Below are 26,848 nucleotides of genomic sequence, written 5' to 3' on the forward strand. Positions count from 1 at the left end.
GCCTTTTCCCCATTCTTTGGGCCCTTGTCAAAAATCAGGTGACCATAGGTGGACGGATTTACATCTGGGTTCTCAATTACGCTCCATTGGTCAACGTATCTGTCGTTGTACCAGTACCAGGCTGTTTTGACTACTATGGCTGTGTAGTAGGTTCTGGGATTGGGTAGTCTGAGTCCTCCTATTTTATTCTTTTTCTTCAATAGTTCTTTACTTACCCAGGCTTCTTCTCTTTCCACATAAAGTTAATAATTAGTTTTTCCATCTCTTTAAAGAATGTAGTTGGTATCTGGATTGATATTGCATTGTATTTGTAAGTCACTTGGGGTAGAATTGTCTTTTTCACAATGTTGGGTCTACCTATCTATGAGCATGGTATGTTTTTCCATTACATAGTTCTTTTTTGGTTTCTTGCAGTAATGCTTTGTAGTTTTCTTTGTATAGATCTTTTACAACACTGGATACATTTATTCCTAAGTATTTTCTTTTTTTAAGGGGCTATTATAAATGGTATTGTTTTCCTGATTCCTTTTTAATCATTCTATTTATTGGTGTATAGGAATCTGTTTTTGTATGTTTATCGTATATCTGCTGAATCTAATAGTTGCAGTATTTTTCTTATGGAGTTTTTTAGATTTTCTATGTACAGTATCATATCATTCACAAATATGAATAGTATAAATTCTTCATTACCAATTTAGATGCCCTTTTTCTTGCCTTATTGCTCTAGTTAGAAATTCCAGTACAATATTAAACAGGAGTGGTGAAAAAGGGCATCCTTGTATTGTTCCTGTTCTCAAGGGAAATGTTTTCAGCCTTTCTCCATTAAGAATAATGCTGGCTGTTTTGTAAAGACACCCTTTATTACATTGAGCAATTTCCTCCTATACCTATTTTATTGGGAGTTTTTATCAGGAGTGAGTGTTGGACTTTGTCAAATGCCTCTTCTGTGTCGACTGAGATGATCATGTGATTCTTTCCTTTTATTTATGTGGTGGATTACATTGATTAATTTTTCTAATGTTGAACCATCCTTGCATACAACGAATGAATCCTACTGGGTCTTGGTGTATTATTTTTTTTTTATATGATGTGGAATTCTATTAGCTACAATTTCATCGAGAATTTTTGCATTTGTATTCCTGAGTGTCAGGTGCATAACACAAGGTGTTGATGAGTATTCCTCCAATCCTGATGTGCCATTCTTCTTTACACAGTCCAGCTTCTCAGATTATTTGCTCAGCATACAGATTGAATAGGTGTGGTGAAAGGATACAATGCTGACACATACTTCCTTGACTTTAAACCACACAGTATCCCCTGGTTCTGTTCAAACAACTGCCTCTTGATCTATGTACAGGTTCCATAGGAGCACAATTAAGTGTTCTGGAATTCCCATTCTTTGCAATGTTACCCATAATTTGTTATGATCCACACAGTTGAATGCCTTTGTATAGTCAATAAAAAAACAGCTAAACATCTTTCTGGTATTCTCTGTTTTCAGCCAGGATCCATCTGACATGAACAGCGATATCCCTGGTTGAAGGTCAACTTCTGAATCCAGCCTGAATTTCTGGCACTTCCCTGTTGATATACTGCTGCATGCACGTTTGAATGATCTTCAGCAAAATTTTACTTGCATGTGATATTAATGATGTTGTTGTTGTTGTTAGGTGCCGTTGAGTCAGTTCCGACCCATAGTGACCCTATGCACAACAGAACAAAACACTGCACAGTCCTGCGCCATCCTTACAATCATTGTTATGCTTGAGCTCATTGTTGCAGCCACTGTGTCAATCCACCTCATTGAGGGTCTTCCTCTTTTCCACTGACCCTGTACTCTGCCAAGCATGATGTCCTTCTCCAGGGAATGATCCCTCCTGGCAACATGTCCAAAGTATGTAAGACGCAGCAGTCTCGCCATCCTTGCTTCTAAGGAGCATTCTGGCCGTACTTCTAAGACAGATTTGTTCATTCTTTTGGCAGTCCATGGTATACCCAATATTCTTCGCCAACACCACAATTCAAAGGCATCAATTCTTCTTCGGTCTTCCTTATTTATTGTCCAGCTTTCACATGCATATGATGCAATTGAAAATACCATGGCTTTGGTCAGGACACCTTAGTCTTCAAGGTGACATCTTTACTCTTCAACGCTTTAAAGAGGTCCTTTGCAGCAGATTTACCCAATGCAATGCATCTTTTGATTTCTTGACTGCTGCTTCCTTGGCTGTTGATTGTGGATCCAAGTAAAATGAAATCCTTGACAACTTCATTCTTTTCTCCCTTTATCATGATGTTGCTCATTGGTCCAGTTGTGAGGATTTTTGTTTTCTTTATGTTAAGGTGCAATCCATACTGACGGCTGTGGTCTTTGATCTTCATCAGTAAGTTCTTCAAGTGCTCTTCACTTTCAGCAAGCAAGGTTGTGTCATCTGCATAACGCAGATTGTTAATGAATCTTCCTTCAATCCTGATGCCCCGTTCTTCATATAGTCCAGCTTCTCCTCTTATTTGCTCAGCATACAGATTGAATAGGTATGGTGAAAGAATACAATCCTGACGCACACCTTTCCTGACTTTAAACCAACCAGTATCCCCTTGTTCTGTCTGAACAACTGCCTCTTGGTCTATGAAAGGGTTCCTCATGAGCACAATTAAGTGTTCTGAAATTCCCGTTCTTCGCAGTGTTATCCATAATTTGTTATGACCCACACAGTCAAATGCCTTTGCATAGTCAATAAAACACAGGTAAACATCCTTCTGGTATTCTCTGCTTTCAGCCAGGATCCATCTGACATCAGCAATGATACCCCTGGTTCCACATCCTCTTCTGAAACTATCCTGAATTTCTGGCAGCTCCCTGTCAATATACTGCTGCACATTTTTGAATGATCTTCAGCAGAATTTTGCTTGCTTGTTTTTCTCCAATGCCTTCAGAGCAGCTTGGACTTCTTCCTTGAGTACCATCAGTTCCTGATCATATGCTACCTCTTGAAATGGCTGAATGTTGGCCAACTCTTTTTGGTATAACTCTGTGTATCCCTTACATCTTCTTTTGATGCTTCCTGCATCCTGAAATATTTTCCCCATGGAATGCTTCATTATCGCAATGGAAGACTTGAATTTTTTTCTTCATTTCTTTCAGCTTAAGAAATACCAAGTGCATTCTACCCTTTTGGTTTTCTATCTCCAGCTCTTTGCACATGTCATTATAATACTTTACTTTGTCTTCTTGAACTGTCCTTTGTCACCTTCTGTTGGGTTCTTTTACATCATCATTTCTTCCTTTTGCTTTAGCTACTCAATGACCAAGGGCAAGTTTCATAGTCTCTTCTGACATCCATTTCATCCTTTTCTTTCTTTCTTGTCTTTTAATGACCTCTTGCTTTCTTCATGTATGATTTCCTTGATGTCATTCCACAACTTTTCTGGTCTTCATTCATCAGTGTCCAACGTGCCAAATCTATTCTTGAGATAGTCTCTGAATTAAGTTGCAATATAGTCCAGATCATACTTTGGCTCTTGTCAACTTGTTCTAATTTTCTTCCGTTTCAACTTGAACTTGCATATGAGCAATTGATGGTCTATTTCACAGTCAGCTCCTGAACTTGTTCTCGCTGATAATATTGAGCTTTACCATAGTCTCTTTCAACAGATGTAGTCGATTCGATTCCTGTGTATTCCACCTGGCAGGGTCCAAGTGTATAATTGCTATTTAAGTTGGTGAAAAAATGGTATTTGCAATGAAGAAGTCATTGGTCTTGAAAAATTCTATCTCTGGCATCATTTCTATTATGCAGATGACACAACCTTGCTTGCTGAAAGTGAAGAGGACTTAACATACTTACTGATGAAGATCAAAGACCACAGCCTTCAATATGGATTATACCTCCACATAAAGAAAACAAAAATCCTCACAAGTGGGCCAAAAAGCAAGTTCATGATAAACGGAGAAAAGATTGACGTTGTTAAGGGTTTCATTTTATTTGGATCCACAATCAACACCCATGGAAGCAGCAGTCAAGACATCAGAAGACTCATTGCCTTGGGAAAATCTGCTGTGAAAGACCTCTTTAAAGTGTTGAAAAGCAAAGATGTTGCCTGGAAGACTCAGATGTGCCTGACCCAAGCAATGGTCTTTTCAATTCCATCATACACACGCACGCGAAAGCTAGACAATAAATAAGGAAGATCAAAGAAGTATTGACACGTTTGAATTGTGGTATTGTCAAAGAATATTAAATGTACCATGGACTGCCAAAAAGAACAAATAAATCTGTCTTGGAAGAAGTCCAACCAGAACACTCCTTAGAAGCAAGGATGGCAAGACCCTGTCTTACATACTTTGGATGTGTTATCAGGAGGGATCAGTCCCTAGAAAGGGATATCATTCTTGGTAAAGTACAGGGTCAGAGAAGAAGGGGAAGACCTTCCATGAGGTGGATTGACACAGTGACTGCAACAGTGGGCTCAAGCATAACAATGATTGCGAGCATGACGCAGGACCAGGCAGTTTCCTTATGTGGTACATAGCGTCACTACAAGTCGGAATAGTCTCAATGGCACCTAACAACAACAATAACATATTTATGAGAGATATTGGTCTGTAATTTTTTTTTTTTTTTTTGTGGTGTCTTTGCCTGGTTTTGGTATCAGGGTATCCTGGTTTCATAGAATGAATTCGGAAGTACCGCTTCCTTTTCTATGTTCTGAAATAGTTTGAGTAGTAGTGGTGTAATTTCTTCTGTGAATGTTTGGTAGAATTCTCCAGTGAAGCCATCTGGGCCAGGCCTTTTTATTATTATTATTATTTTATTATTGAGAGTTTTTTATTACCTTTTCAATCTCTTGTTATGGGTCTATACAGATTTTCAACATCATTTTGTGTTAGTTTGTATAGGTAGTGTATTTCTAGAAATTTGTCTATTTCCTCTAGGTTTTCAATTCATTGTATAGTTTTTCATAATACTCTGTTATGATCATTTTTATTTCAGTAGGGTCTGTTGTAATGTCCCCTATTTTATTTATTTGGGTTTTTTGCATCTTCTCTTGTGTTTCTTTTGTCGATTTGGCCAATGGATTATCGATTTTTTTTTATTCTTTCAAAGAACCAACTTTTGGTTCTGTTGATTCTTTGTATTGTTTTTATATTCTCTATTTCATTTTTTCTGCTCTGATCTTTATTATTTCCTTTCTTCTGGTGGCCATGGGCTTCTTTTGCTGTTCTCCTTCTATTTGTTTGAGTTGTGCAGCTAATGCTTTGAATTTGTCCCTTTCTTCTTTTTTGAGGTGTGCATCTGTTGCATTAAATTGACCTCTGAGGGCTGCCTTTTCTGTGTCCCAAAGGTTTTGGTATGATGTTTTCTCATTCGATTCTAGGAATTTTTTTTTTATTCCATCTGTGATTTCTTCTATTATTCAGTGGTCTTTAAAGAGGGTGTTATTCAGTTTCCATGTAATTCATTTATTTTCCTTGTTCCTCCTGTTGTTAATTTCTATCTTGATGGTGTTGTGGTCAAAGAAGATACTTTGTATTATCTCAACGTTTGGAACTTGTTGAGGGTTACTTGTGGCCTAAGATGCTGTCTATTCTGGAGAACATTCCATGTGCGTTGGAAAAGAATGTGCACTTTGCAGCTGTTAGTTCTATGCATGTCTATGAGGTTGAGTTGGCTTATTGTGCCCTTTAGCTCTTCTGTATCTTTGCTGGGTTTCTTTCTAGATGTTCCATCCTTTACCAAGAGTGGTATATTGAAGTCTCCTACTACTATTGTGGAACTGTCAGTTTCTCTTGTCAGTGCTGTTAGAGTTCGTTTTATATATTTTGGAGCCCTGTCATTGGGTGCATAGATGTTTATTATGGTTTATGTCTTCATGACGGATCATCCCTTTAATCATTATAGAGTGTCCTTTTTCTTTTACGGTGGATTTTGTTTTAAAGTCTATTTTATCTGAGATTAGTATCGCCACTCCTGCTCTTTTTTGGTAGCTGTTTGCTTGATATATTTTTTACCATCCTTTGATTTTTAATAAATTTACATCTTCGTTTCTAAGGTGTGTCTCCTATAGACAGCATATTGATGGATCTAATTTTTTTATCCATTCTGTCACTCTCTGTTTCTTCATGGGTGCATTTAGGCCATTTACATTCAGTATAATTATTGATAGGTGTGAGTTTATTGCTGTCATCTTGCAGTGATTTTTTTTTTTTGTGGTGCTGACTTTTTTTGTTGTTGTTGTTTCACTCACCCTCCTGTGCTGAATTCCTTTTGTTTGTGGATTTCTTTTTCATTTCTTTTGTCTTTGTAGATTTTGTTTTTACTGAGGCTTTATGTTTTTCTTTATTTTCACGAGGAGGTTTGTTAAGTTTCATTGTGGTTACCTTGTAATTTACCCTTATCTGCCTAGGTTTGAACCAGTGTATTATTACCAGACATTGCCTTGTCTTCCTCTCTGTTAGAAAGTTCTATACTTGCACCATTTATTCCCTCTTTTATTGTTCCGACATAGGTGTCACTTACAAATTAACCTCTCATGTTCCCTGTTGGAATTCTTTTGGTTTTGGATAGCCCTTGAGAGTTCATTTCCTAGGTTTGCATCTGGCTGGTACGATCTTGCATCGTAGACTTAGGCTGTGATCTGATGTTTTTCTCAAAACAAAGGACTTTCTTAAATAATTTTTGTAAGTTTGATTTGTTTTTTACATATTCCCTTAATTTCTGTTTATCTGGAAATATCCTAATTTCCCCATCATATTTGAACAACTGTTTTGCAATTTTTTTTCTTTCCAGGTTTTATACATATCATTCCGTCACCTTCCCGCCTGCATGGTTTCTGCTGAAAAGTCTGAGTTTAATCTTTTTGTTTCCCCTCTGTAAGTGATTTTTTTTTTTTTTTTCTCAAGCTGTTTTCAGGATTCTTTCTTTGCCTTTGGCTTTAGCAAGTGTGATTATGATATGCCTTGGTGATTTTCTTTTGAATCTATCCTATATGGGGTTTGTTGAGCTTCTTGGATGGTCAGCTTTTCATCTTCCATGATATTAGGGAAGCTTTCCGTCAGTAATTCTTCAGTGATCCTCTCTGTGTTTTGATTTTCTGCCCCTATTCTGGAACTTTAGTCATTCACATTTTTTTTTTTTTTTTATTGTATCCCACATAATTCTCAGGGTTTCTTCACTTTTCTTCCTTTTTTTTCCTCAAAGTTGCATCCAAGTGTTTGTCTTCAATTTCACTGATCCTGTCTTCCATTGTTTCAGACCTGCTCCTTAACCCTTCTATGACACTGTCCATTTCTGAAAACTTGTTGTTTATCTTTTGGATTTCCAATTGTTGTTTTTGTATGATTTCTAGTTGTGAATTCATTTTGGCAGTTTGTTCCTGTATTATTTTCTTGAATTCTTCCATTTTTTTGTCTGTTATTTTCCATGAATTTGACTTTTCCATGAATTTTGTCTCTTTTCTCCCCATTTTTGTCTGTTTTTTGCTTCAACTCTTGGATAGCTCTGAATATTAGAGATTTGAAGTCCCTATCAGGTACTTCTAGTGGCTTTCCTTCTACTGGAAAGTCATCTGTTGTTTTACTTTGGATACTTATTGGCATCATTTTGTCCTTTTATTTATGTTTTTATGTTGTCTGCTGTCTTCTGGACATTCAGTAATCATTTTCTTCATTTATTGATTGTAGATTTGTTTGTTCTGTCCTGATTTTTTGTTTTATTTGGTTATGTCTGAGTAGTCAGGCTGTGCATTCTTTGTTGTTTGCTCATCTGTGGGCACAATACTTTTCACCTCCTTGTCCATTGGACAGGGCCAGTAGCTCAGCTATGGCACAGCAGGACAGGTCCAGCTGAGGGGGAGGGGCTGGATGGGTTGTTCATGGCACATACTAGGGCCAACAGGGCAGGACAGCAATCAGTGCTGGGGAGGTTCTGGTAAGCTGTGACTGTGTTGCTTGGGGGTGTGAAGTTCAATGCACAGTGCAGGTAGGCAGAAAGGAGGGGAGGTTGTGGTGTGTCAACCTAGGATGGGTATAGGAAAAAGAGAGAAACAGGAGCCCAAAACAAACAAACAAACAAACAACAACAACAAAAAGACTGCAAAGGGAGCTTGCCATGGAAGGGGAGAGATGAAAAACTGAGACACAGAGAAAAAGAAAACAATATATAAAACAAATGAAAACTGAAAGAAAAGAAAATCCCCTAGAGATCCCACCAGTGCAGCTGCAAAGACTGGGGAAGTGGCTCCCAGGCCTCGGAGTACAGCCTGGCCACAAGGACTCCCTTGCCAAGAAAGAAAAAATAAACAAATGAAACAAAACAAAAAAACTAAAAGGAAATGCCCCCAGGGATCCCACTGACATGGCTGTGCAAACCAGGGACGTGACTCCCAAGCCGGACAATACAGCCCAGCTAGAAGGGGCTCTCAAGCTTTGAAAAGAAAAAGAAAACAAATAAAACAAAACAAAAAGAGGAAAAAAAAAAAAAGGCTCCAGGGATCCCACCAGTGTGGCAACCTCATCCAGGGAAGCAGTTCCCCAGCTGGGGGCCCCTTTGCAACCCATCAAGAAGAAGCAAAGCTGGCATATGGAGCCAGGTATTTGAGACAAAGGAGACGGAGGTGGCGAGAGGCAGGAGAGAACCAAAAGAAGCTGAAAAAAGCAACATCAACAATGAAGAAATGGTACTGATGGAGCTGGCCAGTGTGGGTGGGGCAAATCCAAGTGGCATGGGCCCTGCATTGCCAGGCCGGCCAAGTGACTGTAGCCAGCTAGGAAGCTGTAGAGGCTGAGCAGGGGGAGTGAAAGATGGGGAGTGGGAAAGCAAATATCGTTGGTTACCAGGTGCTCTGTCTCTTGCTGGGAGCTCTGTGAAGCTGCTTTGCCATACTCCCTGTCCACTGATCTCCAACAGGAGTCCAGGATGGTGAATCCATGCTGCATTAGCTGATAGGGGACCTCCGCAGATATATCTCCTCTCTGTTCTCTGTCAGTTTCTTACTCTATTCGGTGCTTGGCTGAGTTCTTTACCTCTTCATTTGACACGTGTGTTTCCAGGATTGACATCTGTCTCTGTTTTACTTAGTTTTTTGGGTCTTTGCTCTGGAGGGACGACAGCATGATGCTTCTGTCTATAGCACCATGTTGGCTCCACCTCCCCCTTAATATAATTTATTATTTTTTTTAGCATTCAGAGTTTTTTCCTTTAAAATTATAAAAGGAAATCTATTTCTCATTATTTTAATGGAAAACATGTAATACACATAAACCATAAACTTCCCACCAATTCTTTAAAAAGTAACTAAAAATACAGTAAAACTCCTATATATGAGTAACATGCTATAATGTCAGTATATAAATTGCTTAAGTCATTGTTATCTGATCACCTAAAGAGTAATATAAATTGACACAGTTTTCTCTAAACTAAACTAAAAATCCAAAACAGTTGCTGTTAAGTTGATTCCAACTCATAGTGATCCTACAGGACAGAGCAGAGCTGTCCTATACAGTTTCCAAGGAACGCTGCTGGATTTGAACTGCTGACCTTTCGGTTAGCAGTCTTAGCACTTAACCACTACACCACCAGAGTTTCCCAGTTTTCTCTAAGTGCCTATAGAAGCTTAGATGCACATTCTTTTGACTGACACCCTTTTTAGTTTTCAAACTATCTATGAATTATTTTGAAGTTTCAAATAATTGTGTCTGGAATGAAACTCTCAAGTTTTCCTGAGCACTACTTTGTTAAAAATGTTAAATTGCTTTTTGAGGATGTAAGCATATTTTCCCTTTATAACTATTGGCCAAATTATCACTTCATTGAGAGGTACATATGTTGCATAAAGTTTAAAAAGTGAAAAGCAAGAGGTGGTCTACCTGCAAAACATTATCAGGGCTCTGCAGGGCTTGCCTCTATAGATTAAAAATGCTTTTATTACTGTCTTCCTTAAGAAGCAGCATACAAATCCCTTGCAAACTCTAATGCAGGTTCACTTTTTTGCGATCTTTACATTAAGGGAAATAATGTCTGTATTAACCCAAATGTCCCCCATCAGAAAGGACTTTATGATCATTTTATCTAGAGGAAATTCTGACCAACTCTATCACATCACCGTGATTTATTTTCTTCTAGCACTTATTCAAACTAAAAATACCTAGTGTTTTCATTTGTTTCATACTCCATCCATTTTATTAAATTTCTACAATTGATAAAGTGCAAATAAAAAATAACTGTATCCCTACCCCACCCAATTCCTCAACCCCACCCTATCACTAAAAACAGGTCTAAATCTACTGAATAACTATATTTCAATATCTATTTTATGTAGATTCTTCTGTTCATGTCTAGATAATTAAAAAAAAAAGTAAGCTGGAAATTTTCTATCTAAAGAACAGCCTCATTTAAGTTGTTAAAATATTCAGTAGGGTGTTTTCAAATTTCTGAATTACCATGTACTGCAAACCTTCTCCACCAGCCCAGCTTCTATACCCTCAGAAGACTTCAGTGGTAGAGACTGGCTTTTTCTCTCTACCTTAGTTCCAACTACTCCTATCCAACCCATAGCCAGGTTTTTATCACCTCTCAGATTGTATCCATGAATGTGGAGATTAGTGTAAAAGGGGTACAATCTAATGTGGCGGGCACAATTAAGATACCATGGCTTCATGGATGCTTAAAGTTAAGTTATTCTGCCATGGATCATGTTTTTGTTTTTGTTTTAGTTTCTGGGAGATTCCTCCTCTAGAAATTTCCAATATCATTTCTAAATGAAGTGCAGCACATCAACAAATCCTTTCGATAAATAAATATATTATTTAACTCTCTAATTTTAACATTTAATAACATTGATTTGTGCCATGCAAATCCCACAAAACTATTTTACTTCCACCATATTAGCAAATACTGCAGAGATGGAACTTAAGGGATATTTGACACTTATTGTTTTGCTTTCAGCTTTTCGGGCCTGTTCTGTATCTGAGACTAAAAGAGTCCCATAACTTTCTCTTACTTGTATTTGTTCATTCTTTCCCTAAAAGGCAGGTACTTTGTAGGAAGAGAAATGATATTTTCAGTACTGTGTATTTAATACCTAGTTATTGTTGTTAGGTGAGGTCAGCTCAGCCTCTAACTAATGATGACCCCAGGAACAATGGAATGAAATAGTGCCTGGTCCTACATCATCTCCATGAGCAGTTACATGGTGGACCATTGTGATTTTCACTGACTGATTTTTGGAAGTACATCAGCAGGCCTTTCTTCCTAATCCATCTTAGTTTAGAAGCTCTGCTAAAACTTGTTCACCATCATAGCAATACACAAGTCGCCACTGACAGATGAGTTGTGGCTGCACATGAAGGATGGAACCTGGGTCTCCTGATTGGAAGATGAAAACTCTGCTACTGCACCACCAATGTCCCCATTTAATACCTAGAATTTTATTGTTATGGACTGAATTATGTCCTTCAGAAAGATATACTGAGTTCCTAACCCCCAGTATCTGTGACTATTACCTTGTTGGGAAATAGAGCCATCAATTTAGTTAACATAAGGTCATACTGGAGTAGGGTGTGTTCTAGTCCAATCTGAGTGGTGTTCTTATAAAAGAGAAGAGACATAGAGACACACAGAGGAAAGACGGCCATGTGAAGATTGAGGCAGAAATTGGGTGTGATGCACCTACAAGCCAAGGACAACTAGAGGGCCAGCCATCAGTAGAAGCTAGGAGAGAGGCATGGAATAGATTCTTCCTCAGAGCTCTAAGAAAGAATCAACATGGCAACACCTTGCTTTTGGCCTCCTAGCCTAGAGAACTGTGAGATAATAAACTTGGTTGTTTTAAACCACTCTGTTTGTGGTATTTTGTTATGGCAATGCTTGGAAACTAATACAAGTTCTTAGAAGATGTTCTAGGTATTTACTGAAAGAATAAATGAATGTTTGTAGTGGGTTTGGGGGGTCTGCAAGTCTACTGAAAAGTATGATCAACAGGCTGCAGCCTAATATGCCTTACAGATTAGACAGGACACAAGAAAGAGGGCAGGCCTTGAGAAAAATTCAAGACTCAAGCTGGGATCAAAATCAAAATCTTGATGACAAATCTGAAGTGAAGAAGTATGATTTCATTTGAGAGGAGACTCAGCAATAAGAACCCCCAAAAAAGTAGAATAACAATAGAGCTGTTTAGGAAAAATTCATTTTCCTAAAATGTTTCCTAGCACAGTGTTTTTCAATCTCAGCACTATTGATATTTATCACAAGAAAATTCTGTGGGGCACTATCTGATGCATTATAGGATGTTCTGCAGTATGTTTGGCCTCTACCGACTAGATACATCCATGTAACCCCACCCCCTTGCCTAGTGGTCAAAATAGCTGAATGCCAGCTGGTGGACAAAATAGTACCTAGCTGAGAATCACTGGCCTAGGGTATTCTGAACTCATTATGCTCATTCAGGGAATATGCTGTATGTGAGCAAATGATACAACATTGAAAGTACAGAGTTGAGATTGACTAGTAAAACATAACTCATTCCATCAGTTTCAGTCATGGTAGAATTTAGTCAGGGAGTGGGAATACAGGTGTTTGAAGGTTAAGGGATCACCAAAATGCTTGCGCAAGCAAAAGCAGCTGGTTCCAAGCAGAAGCTGGTTCCGGGCAGGGAGAAAGTTTCCATTGGCCACTCCAAAGGAGAATGACTATTAAAAATTATGGAAAGATAAATCTATGGTAGACAATGAGGAACCATACGCCTCTTATTTAGAAAGGGAGTTCAGATAATTATCAGAGGAAAGATAACTATAAATACTAACAAAATTCTTAATCTGCTAAAGTGGAAAGCAAACATGATTGCCCCAGCTGTCTGAAGCCATCAATTCTTCAGGGCAAGGGATATGAAGTTAAGACATAAGTAAACAAAGTTCCTGTTTTCCATGATGCTAAACAATTGAGAATATGAGTTTACAGAAGGATGATACCAGTGAGGTAGGTACCCTTAGCTCTGAATGGCCTCAGGCACCTAAAATGGAAGGCTCTCATTATATCTTTGGATGGGTTATGTTTTCATTGCATTATGAAGATAGAGACAGTCACTCTGATTACTTTTAAAAAATATTATTATGTTTTTATCTCCTGGAGTGAATCAGTTTCCTATAATGACTCAATCAGGTTTATGGTTGTCCCTTTATGTTACTATTTTTTTCTTTTCGGTGTTTTGGGATTTTTCTCAATCGTTGGTTTTGATTAAAAATCTATTTTTAACATGCTTTGTTCCACTTGAGAATAATTATCATATAAAATACAAAGTGTGTGGTAAATACAATTAGTAATGCCCTTAGAAGTCTGTATCTGATACAGCTAAAAGTAAATTCAAGAGTATCTATTAAATGCCATTACTTATTTTAGATTTGAAGATTGGAAGCCTAGAAATTTAAAATTATCACTCCAGGGCAACTGAGTCAGGCAAAAAGAACTTTCAGATAGCAACTGTAAGTAAAATGAAATTAAACTAATACAAATAAGAGTTTATAAACACAACCTTCTTCAAACCTTAAATTGGGAATTGAAAAAAATATTTATACAAGGTTGCGACGACTATGAAGGCAACAGCATTGAAAAGAAGATTCCTTAAAGTTCACCTTTTGATTTCCATGTTGTGGAAAGTGAAGACAGAAGCAGGTTTTAACCTGTATATAGGCTCAGTGTTATGATTATCTTGTTGAAAAGAAGAAAAAATAATTTACGCAGAATATATTTTTTCTTGAAGTGTATTTTATTGATTTATTCAGAGAAAAATGCTTTCTGCTCAGCAGAAGCTGAACAAAGAAATGCTTTGAGTTTAATATTGGTTGGCTTGGTTTCTTAATAAAATAAAGAAGTCATGGCAGTGGCAGTTTAGCTATGACAATGACAATTTTGTACTCTCTCTTTCTCTTTCTCTTTCCCTCTCCCCCTTTCCCTTCCTTCCTGCCTGCCTGCTTTCCTGTCTGTTTTTTTCCTTCCCCTAAATGAATTTTAAAACACATAATGCTTTATTGTTGTTGTTGTTAGGTGCCAACAATTCAATTTCCACTCATAATGACCCAGTGGGGCAGAGCAGAACTGCCCCACAGGGTTTTCTAGGCTGCAATCTTTATGGAAGCAGATTACCAGAGTTTTCTCTCATGGAGTGGCTGCATGAGTTCAAACCACCAGCCTTTACCAACCAAGTACTTAACCATTGTGCCATCAGCATTCCTTCAGAATATTTTATATATATGATGTATATTTTTTACCAGAATGCTCCTTAGAAGCAAGGATGGCAAGACTTTGTCTCACATGCTTTAGACATGTTATCAGTCCCTCGAGAAGGACATCATGCTTGATAAAGTAGAAGGTCAGTGAAAAAGAGGAAGGCCCTCAATGAGGTGGACTGACACGGTGCCTTCAACAATGGGCTCAAGCATAACAATGATTGTGAGGATGGTGCAGGACAGGGCAGTGTTTAATTCTATTGTACGTAGGGTTGCTATGTGTTAGAACCAACTCGACAGCACCTAACAACAACATTTTTTTTTTTTTAATGTAATGGAGGAAATTAGTTCTGAAAAAGAAAGGGTGATGGTGAGAGAAATGTGATACTATAAAATATATGAACTCTGTTTGTAGAACAGGACTGCTGTGCCTTGTGTACTGCACGTATCCCCTTAAGATGACACCCTGATAAACTAATTCTTAGGTGGTCCTATCTCAGTCAAAACTGGCCTTGGTAAATGGCACCACTCCATGCTTTATGGATACAGAGAAGCTGTTCACTGGGCACCCTTGCAAGCTCCATGCTCCCTCCAGGGTGTCAGGGAAGATGCTTAGGAGTAGATGATTTGAGTTTTGGGGAGGTGGTTGGTAATAATTCTTTTTAAATCTATTATTCCATATAAATGAGACTTTTTCCCATTATTTATTAACAATAAATAACTGGTGTTCATTGTTCAATACGGACAGACCATATAGATGGGTTAGGGGACATTCATATAAACTGTCTGTCGTGGATTGAATTGTGTCCCCCAAAAATATGTGTATCAATTTGGCTGGGCCATGATTCCTAGTATTGTGTGACTGCCCACCATTTTGTCAACCAATCTGATTTTCCTGTGTGTTGTAAATCCTACCTCTATGATGTTAATGATGGGGATACGCGGCAGTTGTATCAGTGAGGCAGGACTTAATTTACAAGACTAGATTGTATCTTGAGGCAATCTCTTTTGAAATAAAAAGAGAGAAGCGAACAGAGAGACAGAGGGGCCTCATGCCACCAAGAAAACAGCGCTGGGAACAGAGTGCATCCTTCTTGTGTGGAGAATTTCCTACTCCAGGGGAAGACTGATGACAAGGGCCTTCCTCCAAAGCTGACATAGAAAGCCTTCCCCTAGAGCTGACACCCTGAATTTGGACTTCTAGCCTACTAGACTGACAAAATAAACTTCTGTTTGTTAAAGCCTTCTACTTTTGGTATTTCTGTTACAGCAGCACTAGTTGACTAAGACACTGTCTTTAATTGCTCTCAGTAACTTAAGACCAATTTGGAACAAACATTACGTGATTTTGACAGTATGCTATCTCCCAATTCCTCTTCTTAGGAATCTTTTTATAATATGCTCATGGGGATAATCATAGTTATCAATCTTGGTATAACATAGGCTATAAAAATTAAAAAAAAGAAAAATTAGAGAGGAAAAAACAAAAATTTCTCTCCTTAGAAAAAAAAAAAAGAACCCGACAGAATCTGACGTTCCCTGGTGATTTGCTTCTGTTGTCGTTGTTAGGTTCTGTCGAGTAGATTCCGACTCATAACAACCCTATAGGACAGAAAAGAACTGCTCCATAGGGTTTCCAGGAAGTGGCTGGTGGATCTGAACTACCCATCTTTTGGTTAGCAGCCAAGGTCTTAACCATTACACAACAAGGGCTACATTTGCTTCCGGTGAGAAATATTTTTATTGTGAAAAAGTTGGGAAAAAAAAAAATGGCCTACTTACTTTGTGTCCTGAGGATGGGGAATGGGGCAGGGGATGATCTGCCTTGTAGCATTCAGGAAGCCTGTATCTTTCTGCTCGAATTGCATACTATTTAAAAGGTCAGCATATAGGTTAAGGATCCCTTGTGGTGCAGTGGTTAAGAGCTATGACTACTAACCAAAAGGTCGGCAGTATGAATCCACCAGCTGCTCTTTGGAAACCCTAAGTGGCAGTTCTACTCTGTCCTCTAGGGTCACTATGAGTCAGAATCCATTCTACAGCAATGGGTATATAGGTTAAATGAAGAAATAAAAAATGTAGCAAGAACGATATTACAAGGAAACTGAAGAGAAAAGTTACTACATCTAGAGTAGCAATACAGGACCACAATGAAGAAAGATTATAAAACTGGGTGACAGAGGTATGGGCTTGGTTTGGATAAATGAAGCTAGCTGAAGACCGTGACCCTTCAAAGATTTCTGTGGATTCTTAGAGACAACATCCTGAGGAAGCCAAAGTAATGCCAAAGATCTAATCTGGCTGAATAAGGCAATAGAAAGACATTTGCCTTGGTAATATAAAATTTGACTTTTTAATTTGCACAATACTGCATGTAGTAGAATAAGCAAGGGCTTCAGAGCCAAACAGACCCCAATTCAAATCCTAGCTCACCAAAGGCTAAATAAACTATTTAATCTCAAAGACACAGTCTCCTAATCTGTAAACAAGAAAGACTGTTGTAGAGAGAACCACATTACATAATGTATACCGCATTGCATAATGTATATGGAAGCACTTAGGGCGGTACCCAATGTGTGTTCATTTCTGTCACCTTAGAAATGTTGGTAACTTGGGAAACTTAGTGCCAAATTAGGCTCTAGAGAACAGAATGCGGGGGTTTTGTCCCCCGTGGGAAGAAAACTGACAATGTTTGGAAAGCTTAGCTGGTATTCAAGTTATATGACAGAGATGCAGAATAAAGCTTGAGTCCTAAAACATCTGAATCCAACATACATAATTTAGTCAACTGTAGAAGTCTCACGTACTTTGGACATGTTATCAGGAAGACCAGTTCCTGGAGGAGGACATCATGTCTGGTAAAGTAGAAGGTCAGTGAAAAAAGATGGATTGACACAATGGCTGCAACGATGGGCTCAAACACAGCAATGACTGTGAGGATGGTGCAGGACCAGGCAGTGTAGTGTTTTGTTCTGTTGGCATAAGGTCATTATGAGTCGGAACTAACTCAAAGGCACCAACAACATAGAATAAACTTTAAGGCAAAGGTCAACCATGAAGAGACTTCTAAAGACATAGGCACCCAGGGTTTCCTTTGGGTTCCTGAGTCTGATTGGCAAACACTGCTGATATAGTCTCAGCCCTCTTATGACTCATAAACAGAGTTGTTAAAAGCTAGGGGACAGTTGCAGAGATCGAGGAAAATAAAAGCAAAGGAGTTGAGGCAGAGATACATAAAATTCCTCTTTCAGGCTTTACTCCCTTTAAAGCACATAGGTAATGTCATGTGATTCAAGGTCCTAGGTTAGCTTTGATACAGGAACAATCCATGTATCAAATTCTGGAATATGGGATGATGGTGGTAGGCATTCCACAGTAGGGAGAACATTTTGGGAGCTCAGAATAGAGAATGATAGAGAGAAATACACTTGTAGAGTGAGGACAAATCTGGAAAGCATGTGTGTCAGGGGGAGGAAAATAAACAAATACTAAAACACTTAGCCAACCAAATCCTGTTAAAAAGGAGTGGCATAAAATTTCTCAGATAAAATTCCATTACTGGTCATAGGGTCAGAGCAGAAAGACTCTTAGTAAAAGCACACAACTGGTAACAGAAAACCTGTGATGCAACATTGTTTCTGTTAAAACTTCTCTGTCATCGGTCAAATCAACTAACTTCTTGTGGCCTTCGTTTTCTCATTTACAAAAATCAAAGAGCATGATTACATCAGCGGTTTAAAAATCTATCAATATATATGGAGATATAGAAACATATATGTGTGTATGTGTGAGTGTGACCTAAGTTTGACTCCCGGCCAATGTACCTCATGGATAGCCACCACCCAACTGTCAGTGGTGGCTTGTGTGTTACTATGATACTGAACAGGTTTCAGCAGAGCTCACACACTGACCAGGAATAAAAGCTCAGCAATCTACATCCTAAAATTAGTCCCTGAAAATCCTATGGAGCACAATGGTCCTATTCGTAACCAATCATGGATATGACACAAGACCAGGTAGCAGTTCATTCTGTCATGCATGGGGTAGTCCTGAGTCAGACCGACTTCAAGGCAACTAACAAGAATAATGACATATGTGTGTATGTATCCCTGGTGTGTAGTGCAAATGGTTAACATGCTCAACTGCTAACCAAAGGTTAGAAATTCTAGTCCACCCAGAGTAGCTTTGAAAGAAAGGCCTGGTGATCTACTTTTAAAAGTCAATCATTGAAAATCCTATGGAGCACAGTTCTACCCTTACACACATGTGGTCCCCCTGAGTTTGAACCAACTCAATAGCAACTGGTAACTGGTAATATATATGGACAGAGAGACAGAGGCATATAGGCAGACAGATGTAGAAACAGAGAGGCTATATTGCCTTTAATGGTTAAACTTCAATATGAAAAACAGATAAAAACAGTGAGGCTAGAATAAAGGTGGTAAGAGAGCTCTGCCTGTTGCCTTTTTACTAATCAGCATCCCTTCTGTGGCCTCTCTTGACCCCTAGAACTTAGAGAAGTCCATTGTGATGACCATCAATTTGTATCAGGGTTTCTCAACCTCAGGTCTATTAAAACATTGGACTTGGTAGATTCTGGTTCTGGAGGGCTTTCCTATGCATTTTAGGATGTTCATCATTAACTCTCAGATATCAGTAGCATTCCCCTAGCACCAGTTACCTAAACCAAAAACCATTTTCATTGCCTTTGAGTAGATTCAGGTTCATAGCTATCCTATAGGACAGAGAAGAACTGCCTCATGAGGTTTCCAAGACTGTAATCCTTACCAATGCAGACTGTCACATCTTCTGCAGAGCAGCTGGTGGTTTCGAGCCACTGACCTTCCGGGTTAGCAGCTTTAACCACTATGCCACCAGGGCTCAAATATCTCTATGCATTGTCAAATGTCACCTAGAGGGTAAAATCATCCCCAGCTGGGAACCACTCTCTTTGAGCCCATTAAATTATTTGTAAACTTACCAAGAGAAGGAAAAAGAATTTTACAATGACTTGCACAGGAGGCAGGCAAGCCTAAATTTTGATAAATGAGTAACAGGAACACTTGTGAACTTTCTTTAGTACACGTGAAATGACAGGTGAACAATGAAATTACTTGCCCCAGAGAGAAGACTCTTGCCATTCTTTCCAACAGAGCATGAGTGGAGACCCAGTGGCACACTTGTTAAGAGCTACGGTTACTAACCAAAAAGGTCAGCAGTTCGAATCCACCAGCCACTCCTTCGAAACCCTATGGGGCAGTTCTACTATGTCTTATAGGGTCGCTATGAGTTGGAATCAACTTGACGGCAATGGTTTTGATTTTCGTTTTTTTGGTGACTGAGTAAGAGTCACTGGCTGTCAAGTTATAGCTCTACCAGCTTTCAATGCCATGGAGGGCAAAGACTGTGGCATTGCTGAAGTTGCCATCTGATTGGTGAGAGTTCCCCATGGAGTACCTATCATCTTAAACGAGGCCACCTTCCTTCTCCAAACACAGTATAGAGTACAAGCATTTTAAACTCAATTTTCTTTTTTTCACTAATGAGATGCTCAATATTTAAAACATTGATATAAAACAAACATTAGATCAGGACCTCACATAAGAAGCTAAAGCCAGTGTTTTCTTAATGTACGAAAAACAAGATCCCAATAGTTTCTAATTTTATATTTTGTGAAGGAGCTACTTTGTGTTTCCTTTTGGCATTTTTTAAATAATTTAATTGATTTGCTGTTGTTGAGAATACCAGCTCAACAACTTCTCCATGCACAATACAGTAACACTGCTTGCAGTCTTTCTGTTGGGCAGTCATTCTCACCCTGTTTTGCCGAGTCATTCCTCCCTCATTAACATAAACTCACTGTGCCTCAAGTGGGAAGGAAAGGTTATAATTCAGTTTAAGGTGAAGGAAAAATTGCACTGATTAAGGGGAGGGTTCCTTTTGGCCCATCTGATGTCTGTACGTGGGAGTCCTTCTCTTTACTCCAGGTTTATGGTGTGCCCTGAATCAGTGATAACACCTTTGGCTAACATACCGCAGCTACTGCACTTGCAATCATACATGTATTTCAAAGTTGAATTTGCTTTGTAGTGCGAAAGCTTATGGCCTATAGCGTGTGACAAATGTTTGTTTACATGGAGATGAAACGTTAAAGGATGATATGACAGTCTGGCGATTTAGTACTAAGAAATCGTGACACAGGTTTCCTTATTAGAGACCAACTCAACTGAAAAAAATCTCAAAATTAAAGCTAGGTTGTTTCCCTATTTACATTTACTAAAAAAAAAAAAAAAATTAAATGGGTTAAACTGAAACATGAAAATTCTGCAATCACGGAGAGTGTTTTATTTTATCTGAAATAAATCTCAGATGTGTTGCAGAATGTCCAAAAGATTCCATGTCACTTATTTTTTACAACTTGAGCTTGACTGCTTTCTGTGCAAGTCACTTTAATCTTCTTTTTCCACCTTTTCAATTTATTCAATAAAATAACAGGGATCCACGGGGAGACGACAGTGTGCTAAGGGAATAAATAACCATTTTAACTGAATATAATCAGTAAAATCCCTATTACAGTGTTAATCAAAGAAGATAATTTGCTCAACTTGGCCAACAGTAGAAAACAACAACCTCATTGGTAGAAGGTTCTTTGGAAACCAAACATATACGAATCTTTCAGCAATTTGTCTAGAGCGAGAAGTATAAACCCCTTCCTCTGCTTCTCCTACAAACTATATTTTTCCCACTAAGTCTTTTGTCATGCCTTTTTTTTTTTTTTTATTGAAAAAGGTGCTGCGTCCTATAACAAGTTTGGTAAAGACTAAGAGTGAAACAGACATCATACTCAGAAATCACTGGTAAGTGATAGTTTTACAGCAAAATGAAAACCTGGGGTAAGTGGATTGGCTAACCTAAGGATTTATGTTCCAAGGAAAGCGCCCTTTCTAGTACAACAAAATCCTTATTTTGTTCATGTTTTCGGAAGCTGTTCTAGTAAGGCAGCCCACGCAAAAATGTTGTATGCTGTACTTCTTTAATTAAAAATAAAGCAATGCCCCAAAATCAGCTATTACTGGTCAGGCAATTCGAAATGGTCCTATGTATCCCCATAACTCACTCTAAAATATTAGGTCCCTAAGGCTACTGTGATAAATGTCAGTATAGGTAATGTTAGATAGGATAAGTTCAATGACATAATAGTCTAAGAATGTGTCTATATTTATACTCTATCAGACGGGAAACATAATATCATCTCCAACTCATTCGGGTATCTTAAAATTAAAGCTATTTTGTTTCCATGGTTATAATTTACTAGAAAAATGTAATATTGGATTAAAGTAAAACATGGTAAATCTATTATCATGAAGAATACCTATTGTATTTTAAGAGTTTTATTTGAAAAATCAAGCATGTATTTTTTTTCCACTGGAAAAAAAAAAGGTATTTCCCTTTCATTTCATGGTACAAGACATAAATAAACCATAGAAACTACAACATGAACTTGAAACATAAACTAAAATAGTTCCAAAATAAACAAAATAACACTGTTTGCTAGAAGCAGACGCAGAGAGTCTGATAGCTATAGCATCTAATAACTTTCTGTTGATCTAATAGTTAAGCACATACTGTATAGCAAGGATCTGGTGAACACATCCCTTAAGCTTCTCATGCCTGTCTTCATTAAACAGTTTTCTGATTTGTTTTTATAGATCAGAATAAGGAAGAATAAAATTTGAGTTATATATCAAGATGTTCATGTCTTAAGTATTTACCAGCCTTGATTGCCTACAGTAATTTAAAGTTCTAGACTGGTTTTCTCTGCAGGGAGCCAAGGAGCATCAGAGGCCTGAGGGATTCAATTCAATATGAATAAGTCAATTCAATCAACCAAATAGTTTTTAAGCTCTACTCTAATAGATATAGACAAAGGGAAACATAAAGCTGAATTCTTGACTTAAAGGAGTTGATACTCTCTTGGGAAAGAAAAATAAATAAGTAGTTTGATTATGAGAGAGTATATATGTAATGATAATTCAATTGATCAATTTATTAAATCTTCTTTAAGGGTGAAATGAAAGGAAATAGATATAAATAAGCCAACTAACTACAATATGTACACAGGAAGAACCAAAGAAAATTATAGTTTCTACAGCCAAGATTTCTGATACTGTACTCTCATGTAGCTGGCTTCAATAAACTAAAAGGCACCCTATTGTGGTATCCATAAAATTTACCTTCATCTTCTGATCTTAAACATTCAATTAGATGAGACCCATGGTAACGTTGCCTCTGAGTGCTCTCTGGTAATATTACATTGCTGTTTGGATTTTTCTTTCTTTCTCCTTCTAGTCAATATGTAATTTAAAAGTTTAATGTACACTTTCTTATCTTACCAGACATCTAAAAGGGACTGAAATAATTGGAACATGACAAAGATAGCAAAGTAGTTAAAATCAATGAAAATGTATTCTCTCAAAAATTATTTTTCTCGCTGAATAAAATCAAACACTTTGAAGTCCAGAGTAGCAGGAACGGGGGTCTGGGGACTGTGGTTTCAGGGGACATCTAGGTCAACTGGCATAATAAAATCTATTAAGAAAACGTTCTGCATCTCACTTTGGTGAGTAGCATCTTTGGGTCTTAAACACTAGCAAGTGGCCATCTATGATGCATCAATTGGTTTCAGCCCACCTGGAGCAAAGGAGAATGAAGAACACCAAAGACACAAGGTAAATATGAGCCCAACAGACAGAAACGGCTGCATAAACCAGAAACTACATAGCCCTGAGACCAGAAGAACTAGATGGTGCCCAGCTACCACCAATGACTGCCCTGACAGGGAACCCAACTGAGAATCTCTGATACAGCAGGAGAACAGTGGGATGCAGACCTCAAATTCTCATAAAAAGACCAGACTTAATGGTCTGACTGAGACTGGAGGGACCCCAGAGGTCATGGTCCCCACACCTTCTGTTAGTCCAAGACTGGAACCATTCCCAAAGTCAACTCCTCAGATAGGGATTGGACTGGACTATGAATCAGAAAATGACACTGATGAGGAGTGAGCTTCTCGGCATAAGCAGACACATGAGACTATGCGAGCAGCTCCTGCCCAGAGGTGAGATGAGAAGGCAGAGGGGGACAGGAGCTGGTTGAATGGACACAGGGAATACAGGGTAGAGAGAGGAGTGTGCTGTCACATTTAGGGGAGAGCAGCTAGGGTTACATAGCAAGGTGTGTATAAGTTTTTGTATGAGAGACTGACTTGATTTGCAAACTTAGAGCACAATAAATTAAAAAATATATATTTTTCTCAGAAGATGAAGACTTTGAGCACAATGTTCATTATTTAAATGAAACTATTACAATTTGGGTTAACGCAAAAGTAGCCAGCACAGTAACTATCCATAACAACTTTGTAGTGTTAACATGTGATTATATCTGATTTCCTGTTGTTGGTGTTCTTCATTTCTCTTTTTTTCTTAGGGATATTTTCATGGACTGTCCATAAAAATAGTAACACTGTGACTATTAAAATGAATTTCTTCTTAAGTTCTAAGTTGTCCACGGAATAGCTTACCTTGCTTAGATTCAGGTAGTGCCAAGGGGAAAAAATGAAAATTAATACAATTTAGTTTATAAAAATGTTCCTTGTTACTCACGTATCACACTTATTTTATCCCCAACAAAAATTAATTTTTCTCACTAGCTTTTATAATTGAATAGAATGAAAACTCTTCTATATACACATGGTATGTCATTAAGTAACCTGCTTTGCCTGCTAATCTTTTTTATTTTTATTTATATAATTGTATTTATCCTGGGTTCAAAAATAAAGAACACCAATATATGGAGTATGTTTTCTTACAAATAAGCAATTTTTGGGCAGCTAGGATCATAGTTTGAATGACATTTAATCTCACTCTTCAGATTGAACAAGTCTAAAATATTTGCCTTTCTCACTGAATTCAAAAGCAACTAGAACTATATTTATATATGTGTTGCCATTTTGAATGACTATATTGATACATAGTATTCTATTATTGTTTTCTAAATACTAAAATATTGCCATTTTTAGTATCTCTTCAATCCAAGAGTTAGGGGAGAGAATTAATTCAAGTAAATGAATTTCCACATTTATCTTACTATATTCATTCCATTTTTTTGAAATTATTATTTGTATTCAATAACAAAAAAATGCTTTAGTAATATTTAGAGAATCAAATCTATTTAGGAATGATGATCTTGGTGAAATTCAAATTTCCCTGAGTAACAGATATAAAGAAATAATGTCAGTATTTGGATTTTCGATACAGACTTACCTTGCCTACATATTGATAGTCAGATCCTGTGTACTCTTCCAGTAAGAAAAACTGATTCCACATCCAACCACGTTTTTGACGGTGCAGAATTTTGCCATCACTCCTTGGTACACGTGCACCTAAAATTCTTTTTTGGGGCACAGAAGTCCTTTTGAACAGTATCTCTGGAGAACAGAAATTTGGCAGGCATATCCAGAACAGAAACAGTAGTAAAAATTGATATAATGTCATAGTTCACTTCTTGACAAATCCCAACGTGGATGAAGAGAAAGCAGTCCTGTTTTCCTGGGTTGGATTTTAGTGTGTTTCAACTGGCTTCCAACAGTTCATCACTGTTTTGTTCATGTTTCAAAAAGCTTCACACAAACAGATAAAAAAAAAAAAATCTGTCAGTTGACAACATTATGAATGTTACCTGTTTATATAAACTATAAAAAAATAGCAACCAAAAATATTTATTTTTCCTCTTTTTCATAAAATAGTGATTAGTTTTTGTGGAAACACTGGCTATCTAGTAACATGTCCACAATTTATTAACAGATAATTACAGATACTTTCTTTCAAATTCTAAAGAGGGAACACTGTTAATCCCCCTCCCCCCCCCCACCTGAGAGTCGCTATATCGGTTTTCAGGACTGATAATTCGCTTATAGAGTGGAGATCTATCTCTTTTTGCGTGATTATTTTTCCAGAATAACTTGACATGCATTAAAACTTTGAAAGTAAGTGTGTTTGAAATAAACAATAGGAAACGTGTTCTGTAGTATAATGTAAGGATATTTCGACATTTTGTAAACAGTGGCAGAGTATCCTCAAATGTAATCCTACGCAGAGGTAAACTTAAAAAAAGAAACAAACACAAAACAAAAAAAAAAGGAAGGCCTTTGGTTGAAGACCTCCCATGACCCTGCACTCAGAGCGGTCTTTGCAACACCTAGAGTCTCCTAGAGTACAAAAAAATCACTGTGAGAGTGAACCAGTGAATGGACACAGGGAATACAGGGTAGAGAGAGGAGTGTGCTGTCACATTTAGGGGAGAGCAGCTAGGGTTACATAGCAAGGTGTGTTTAAGTTTTTGTATGAGAGACTGACTTGATTTGCAAACTTTTACTTAGAGCACAATAAATTAAAAAAAATATATTTTAATCAATCCTACTGTAAAGGAGGACTTAGTCATGTTCTCAGCTATAACTCCGATACATTCACACAATCCATCTACTTGTAAGCATCCTCACCGACATGACCCTGGTCCTACCTCCTGACTATGGCAACAGCCTCCTCATGGCTCTCTGCCCACTTGCCCCTGCAATTCTCTTCTCGACAAAATACCTAAGGTAATCCCATCAAAATGTAAGTCAATCATACCACTGCTCTGTGTAAAGCACTCTGATGGCTTCTCCTTCACCCTGCAACATATGTGACATGCCCCCTCCCCAACCAGGACATTTCTACACATTCCCTCTACCTGAAATGCTCTTCTCCTAGGTATCCACTCAGCTATATCCTCCTCTTCTTTCTTGTCTTTCTTCAAAACCACTCCTGACATTTCATATCCACCATACCTCCTTTAATGTTTCTTCTTGGACTTACTATTATCAAATACACTTTATGAGTTTTATTTATATATTCTGTATATATTCTGTCTCCCTGCCATAATCTTATGAAGCAGTGAATTTTGCTTTTCTTTACTACTGTATCCACGTTAGAATAGAATCTTCTAAATAATAGCTGTTTAATAAACAGTTTGAATGAATGAATGAATTGTCAGTTGATATAAACATCTAACTATCATCATGTCTTTTATGTAATTATTCCTAAACATTTATGTACGGAAGCACATATTTTTCAATTGTAATTACTTTTATTTTATTCTTCATTTATATTATTGTTAGAATATTATTTTAATTTCAAATTTTCTGTGTAGATTGCTCTGTTTGTGTTGTTGCTGTTTTGTATTTGTTTTTCCTTGGGTATGAATTTTGTTCTAGGATAAATTAAAATATTTGTTATTAAAAAAAATAGTTTAGGGACTAAAAAGATTGAATACCACTTTTCAAATACGGTAATGAATTCTAAGTACTCTGGCATTTACATTTATATTTTTATCCACATTGATTTGTAAGCAATCTGTTTACATTTTTGTTTTATTATCAAGAAGATTTAAAGGTTAATGCAAAAGTGCTTGAGAAATAAGATGGATAGTGAGCCAGTATTCCCCTTGAGCATATTAAATGACAACGGAGCTCTCTAAGGCGTGTGAAAAAATATAACATGACAGATGTAAGCTGTATAGCTGTATTAAAAT

General features: G+C 37.6%; 1 protein-coding gene across 4 annotated transcripts in view; it reads right to left on the reverse strand.

Moving 5' to 3' along the window:
• CDH10 (cadherin 10) overlaps positions 1–24,799 on the reverse strand; it is a 143,898-nt gene extending 119,099 nt beyond the window's left edge. For all 4 annotated transcript variants that reach the window (XM_064270867.1, XM_064270845.1, XM_064270859.1 and 1 more), the window contains exon 1: positions 24,544–24,799. In XM_064270867.1, the coding sequence (XP_064126937.1) occupies positions 24,544–24,774 (231 nt within the window). In that variant the 5' untranslated portion in view covers positions 24,775–24,799. The remainder of the gene's footprint in view (positions 1–24,543) is intronic.
• Between the last annotated feature and the right edge of the window lie 2,049 nt (positions 24,800–26,848).

The sequence above is a fragment of the Loxodonta africana genome, chromosome 2 (genome assembly GCF_030014295.1).
Source record: "Loxodonta africana isolate mLoxAfr1 chromosome 2, mLoxAfr1.hap2, whole genome shotgun sequence".
Classification (NCBI taxonomy): domain Eukaryota; kingdom Metazoa; phylum Chordata; class Mammalia; order Proboscidea; family Elephantidae; genus Loxodonta; species Loxodonta africana.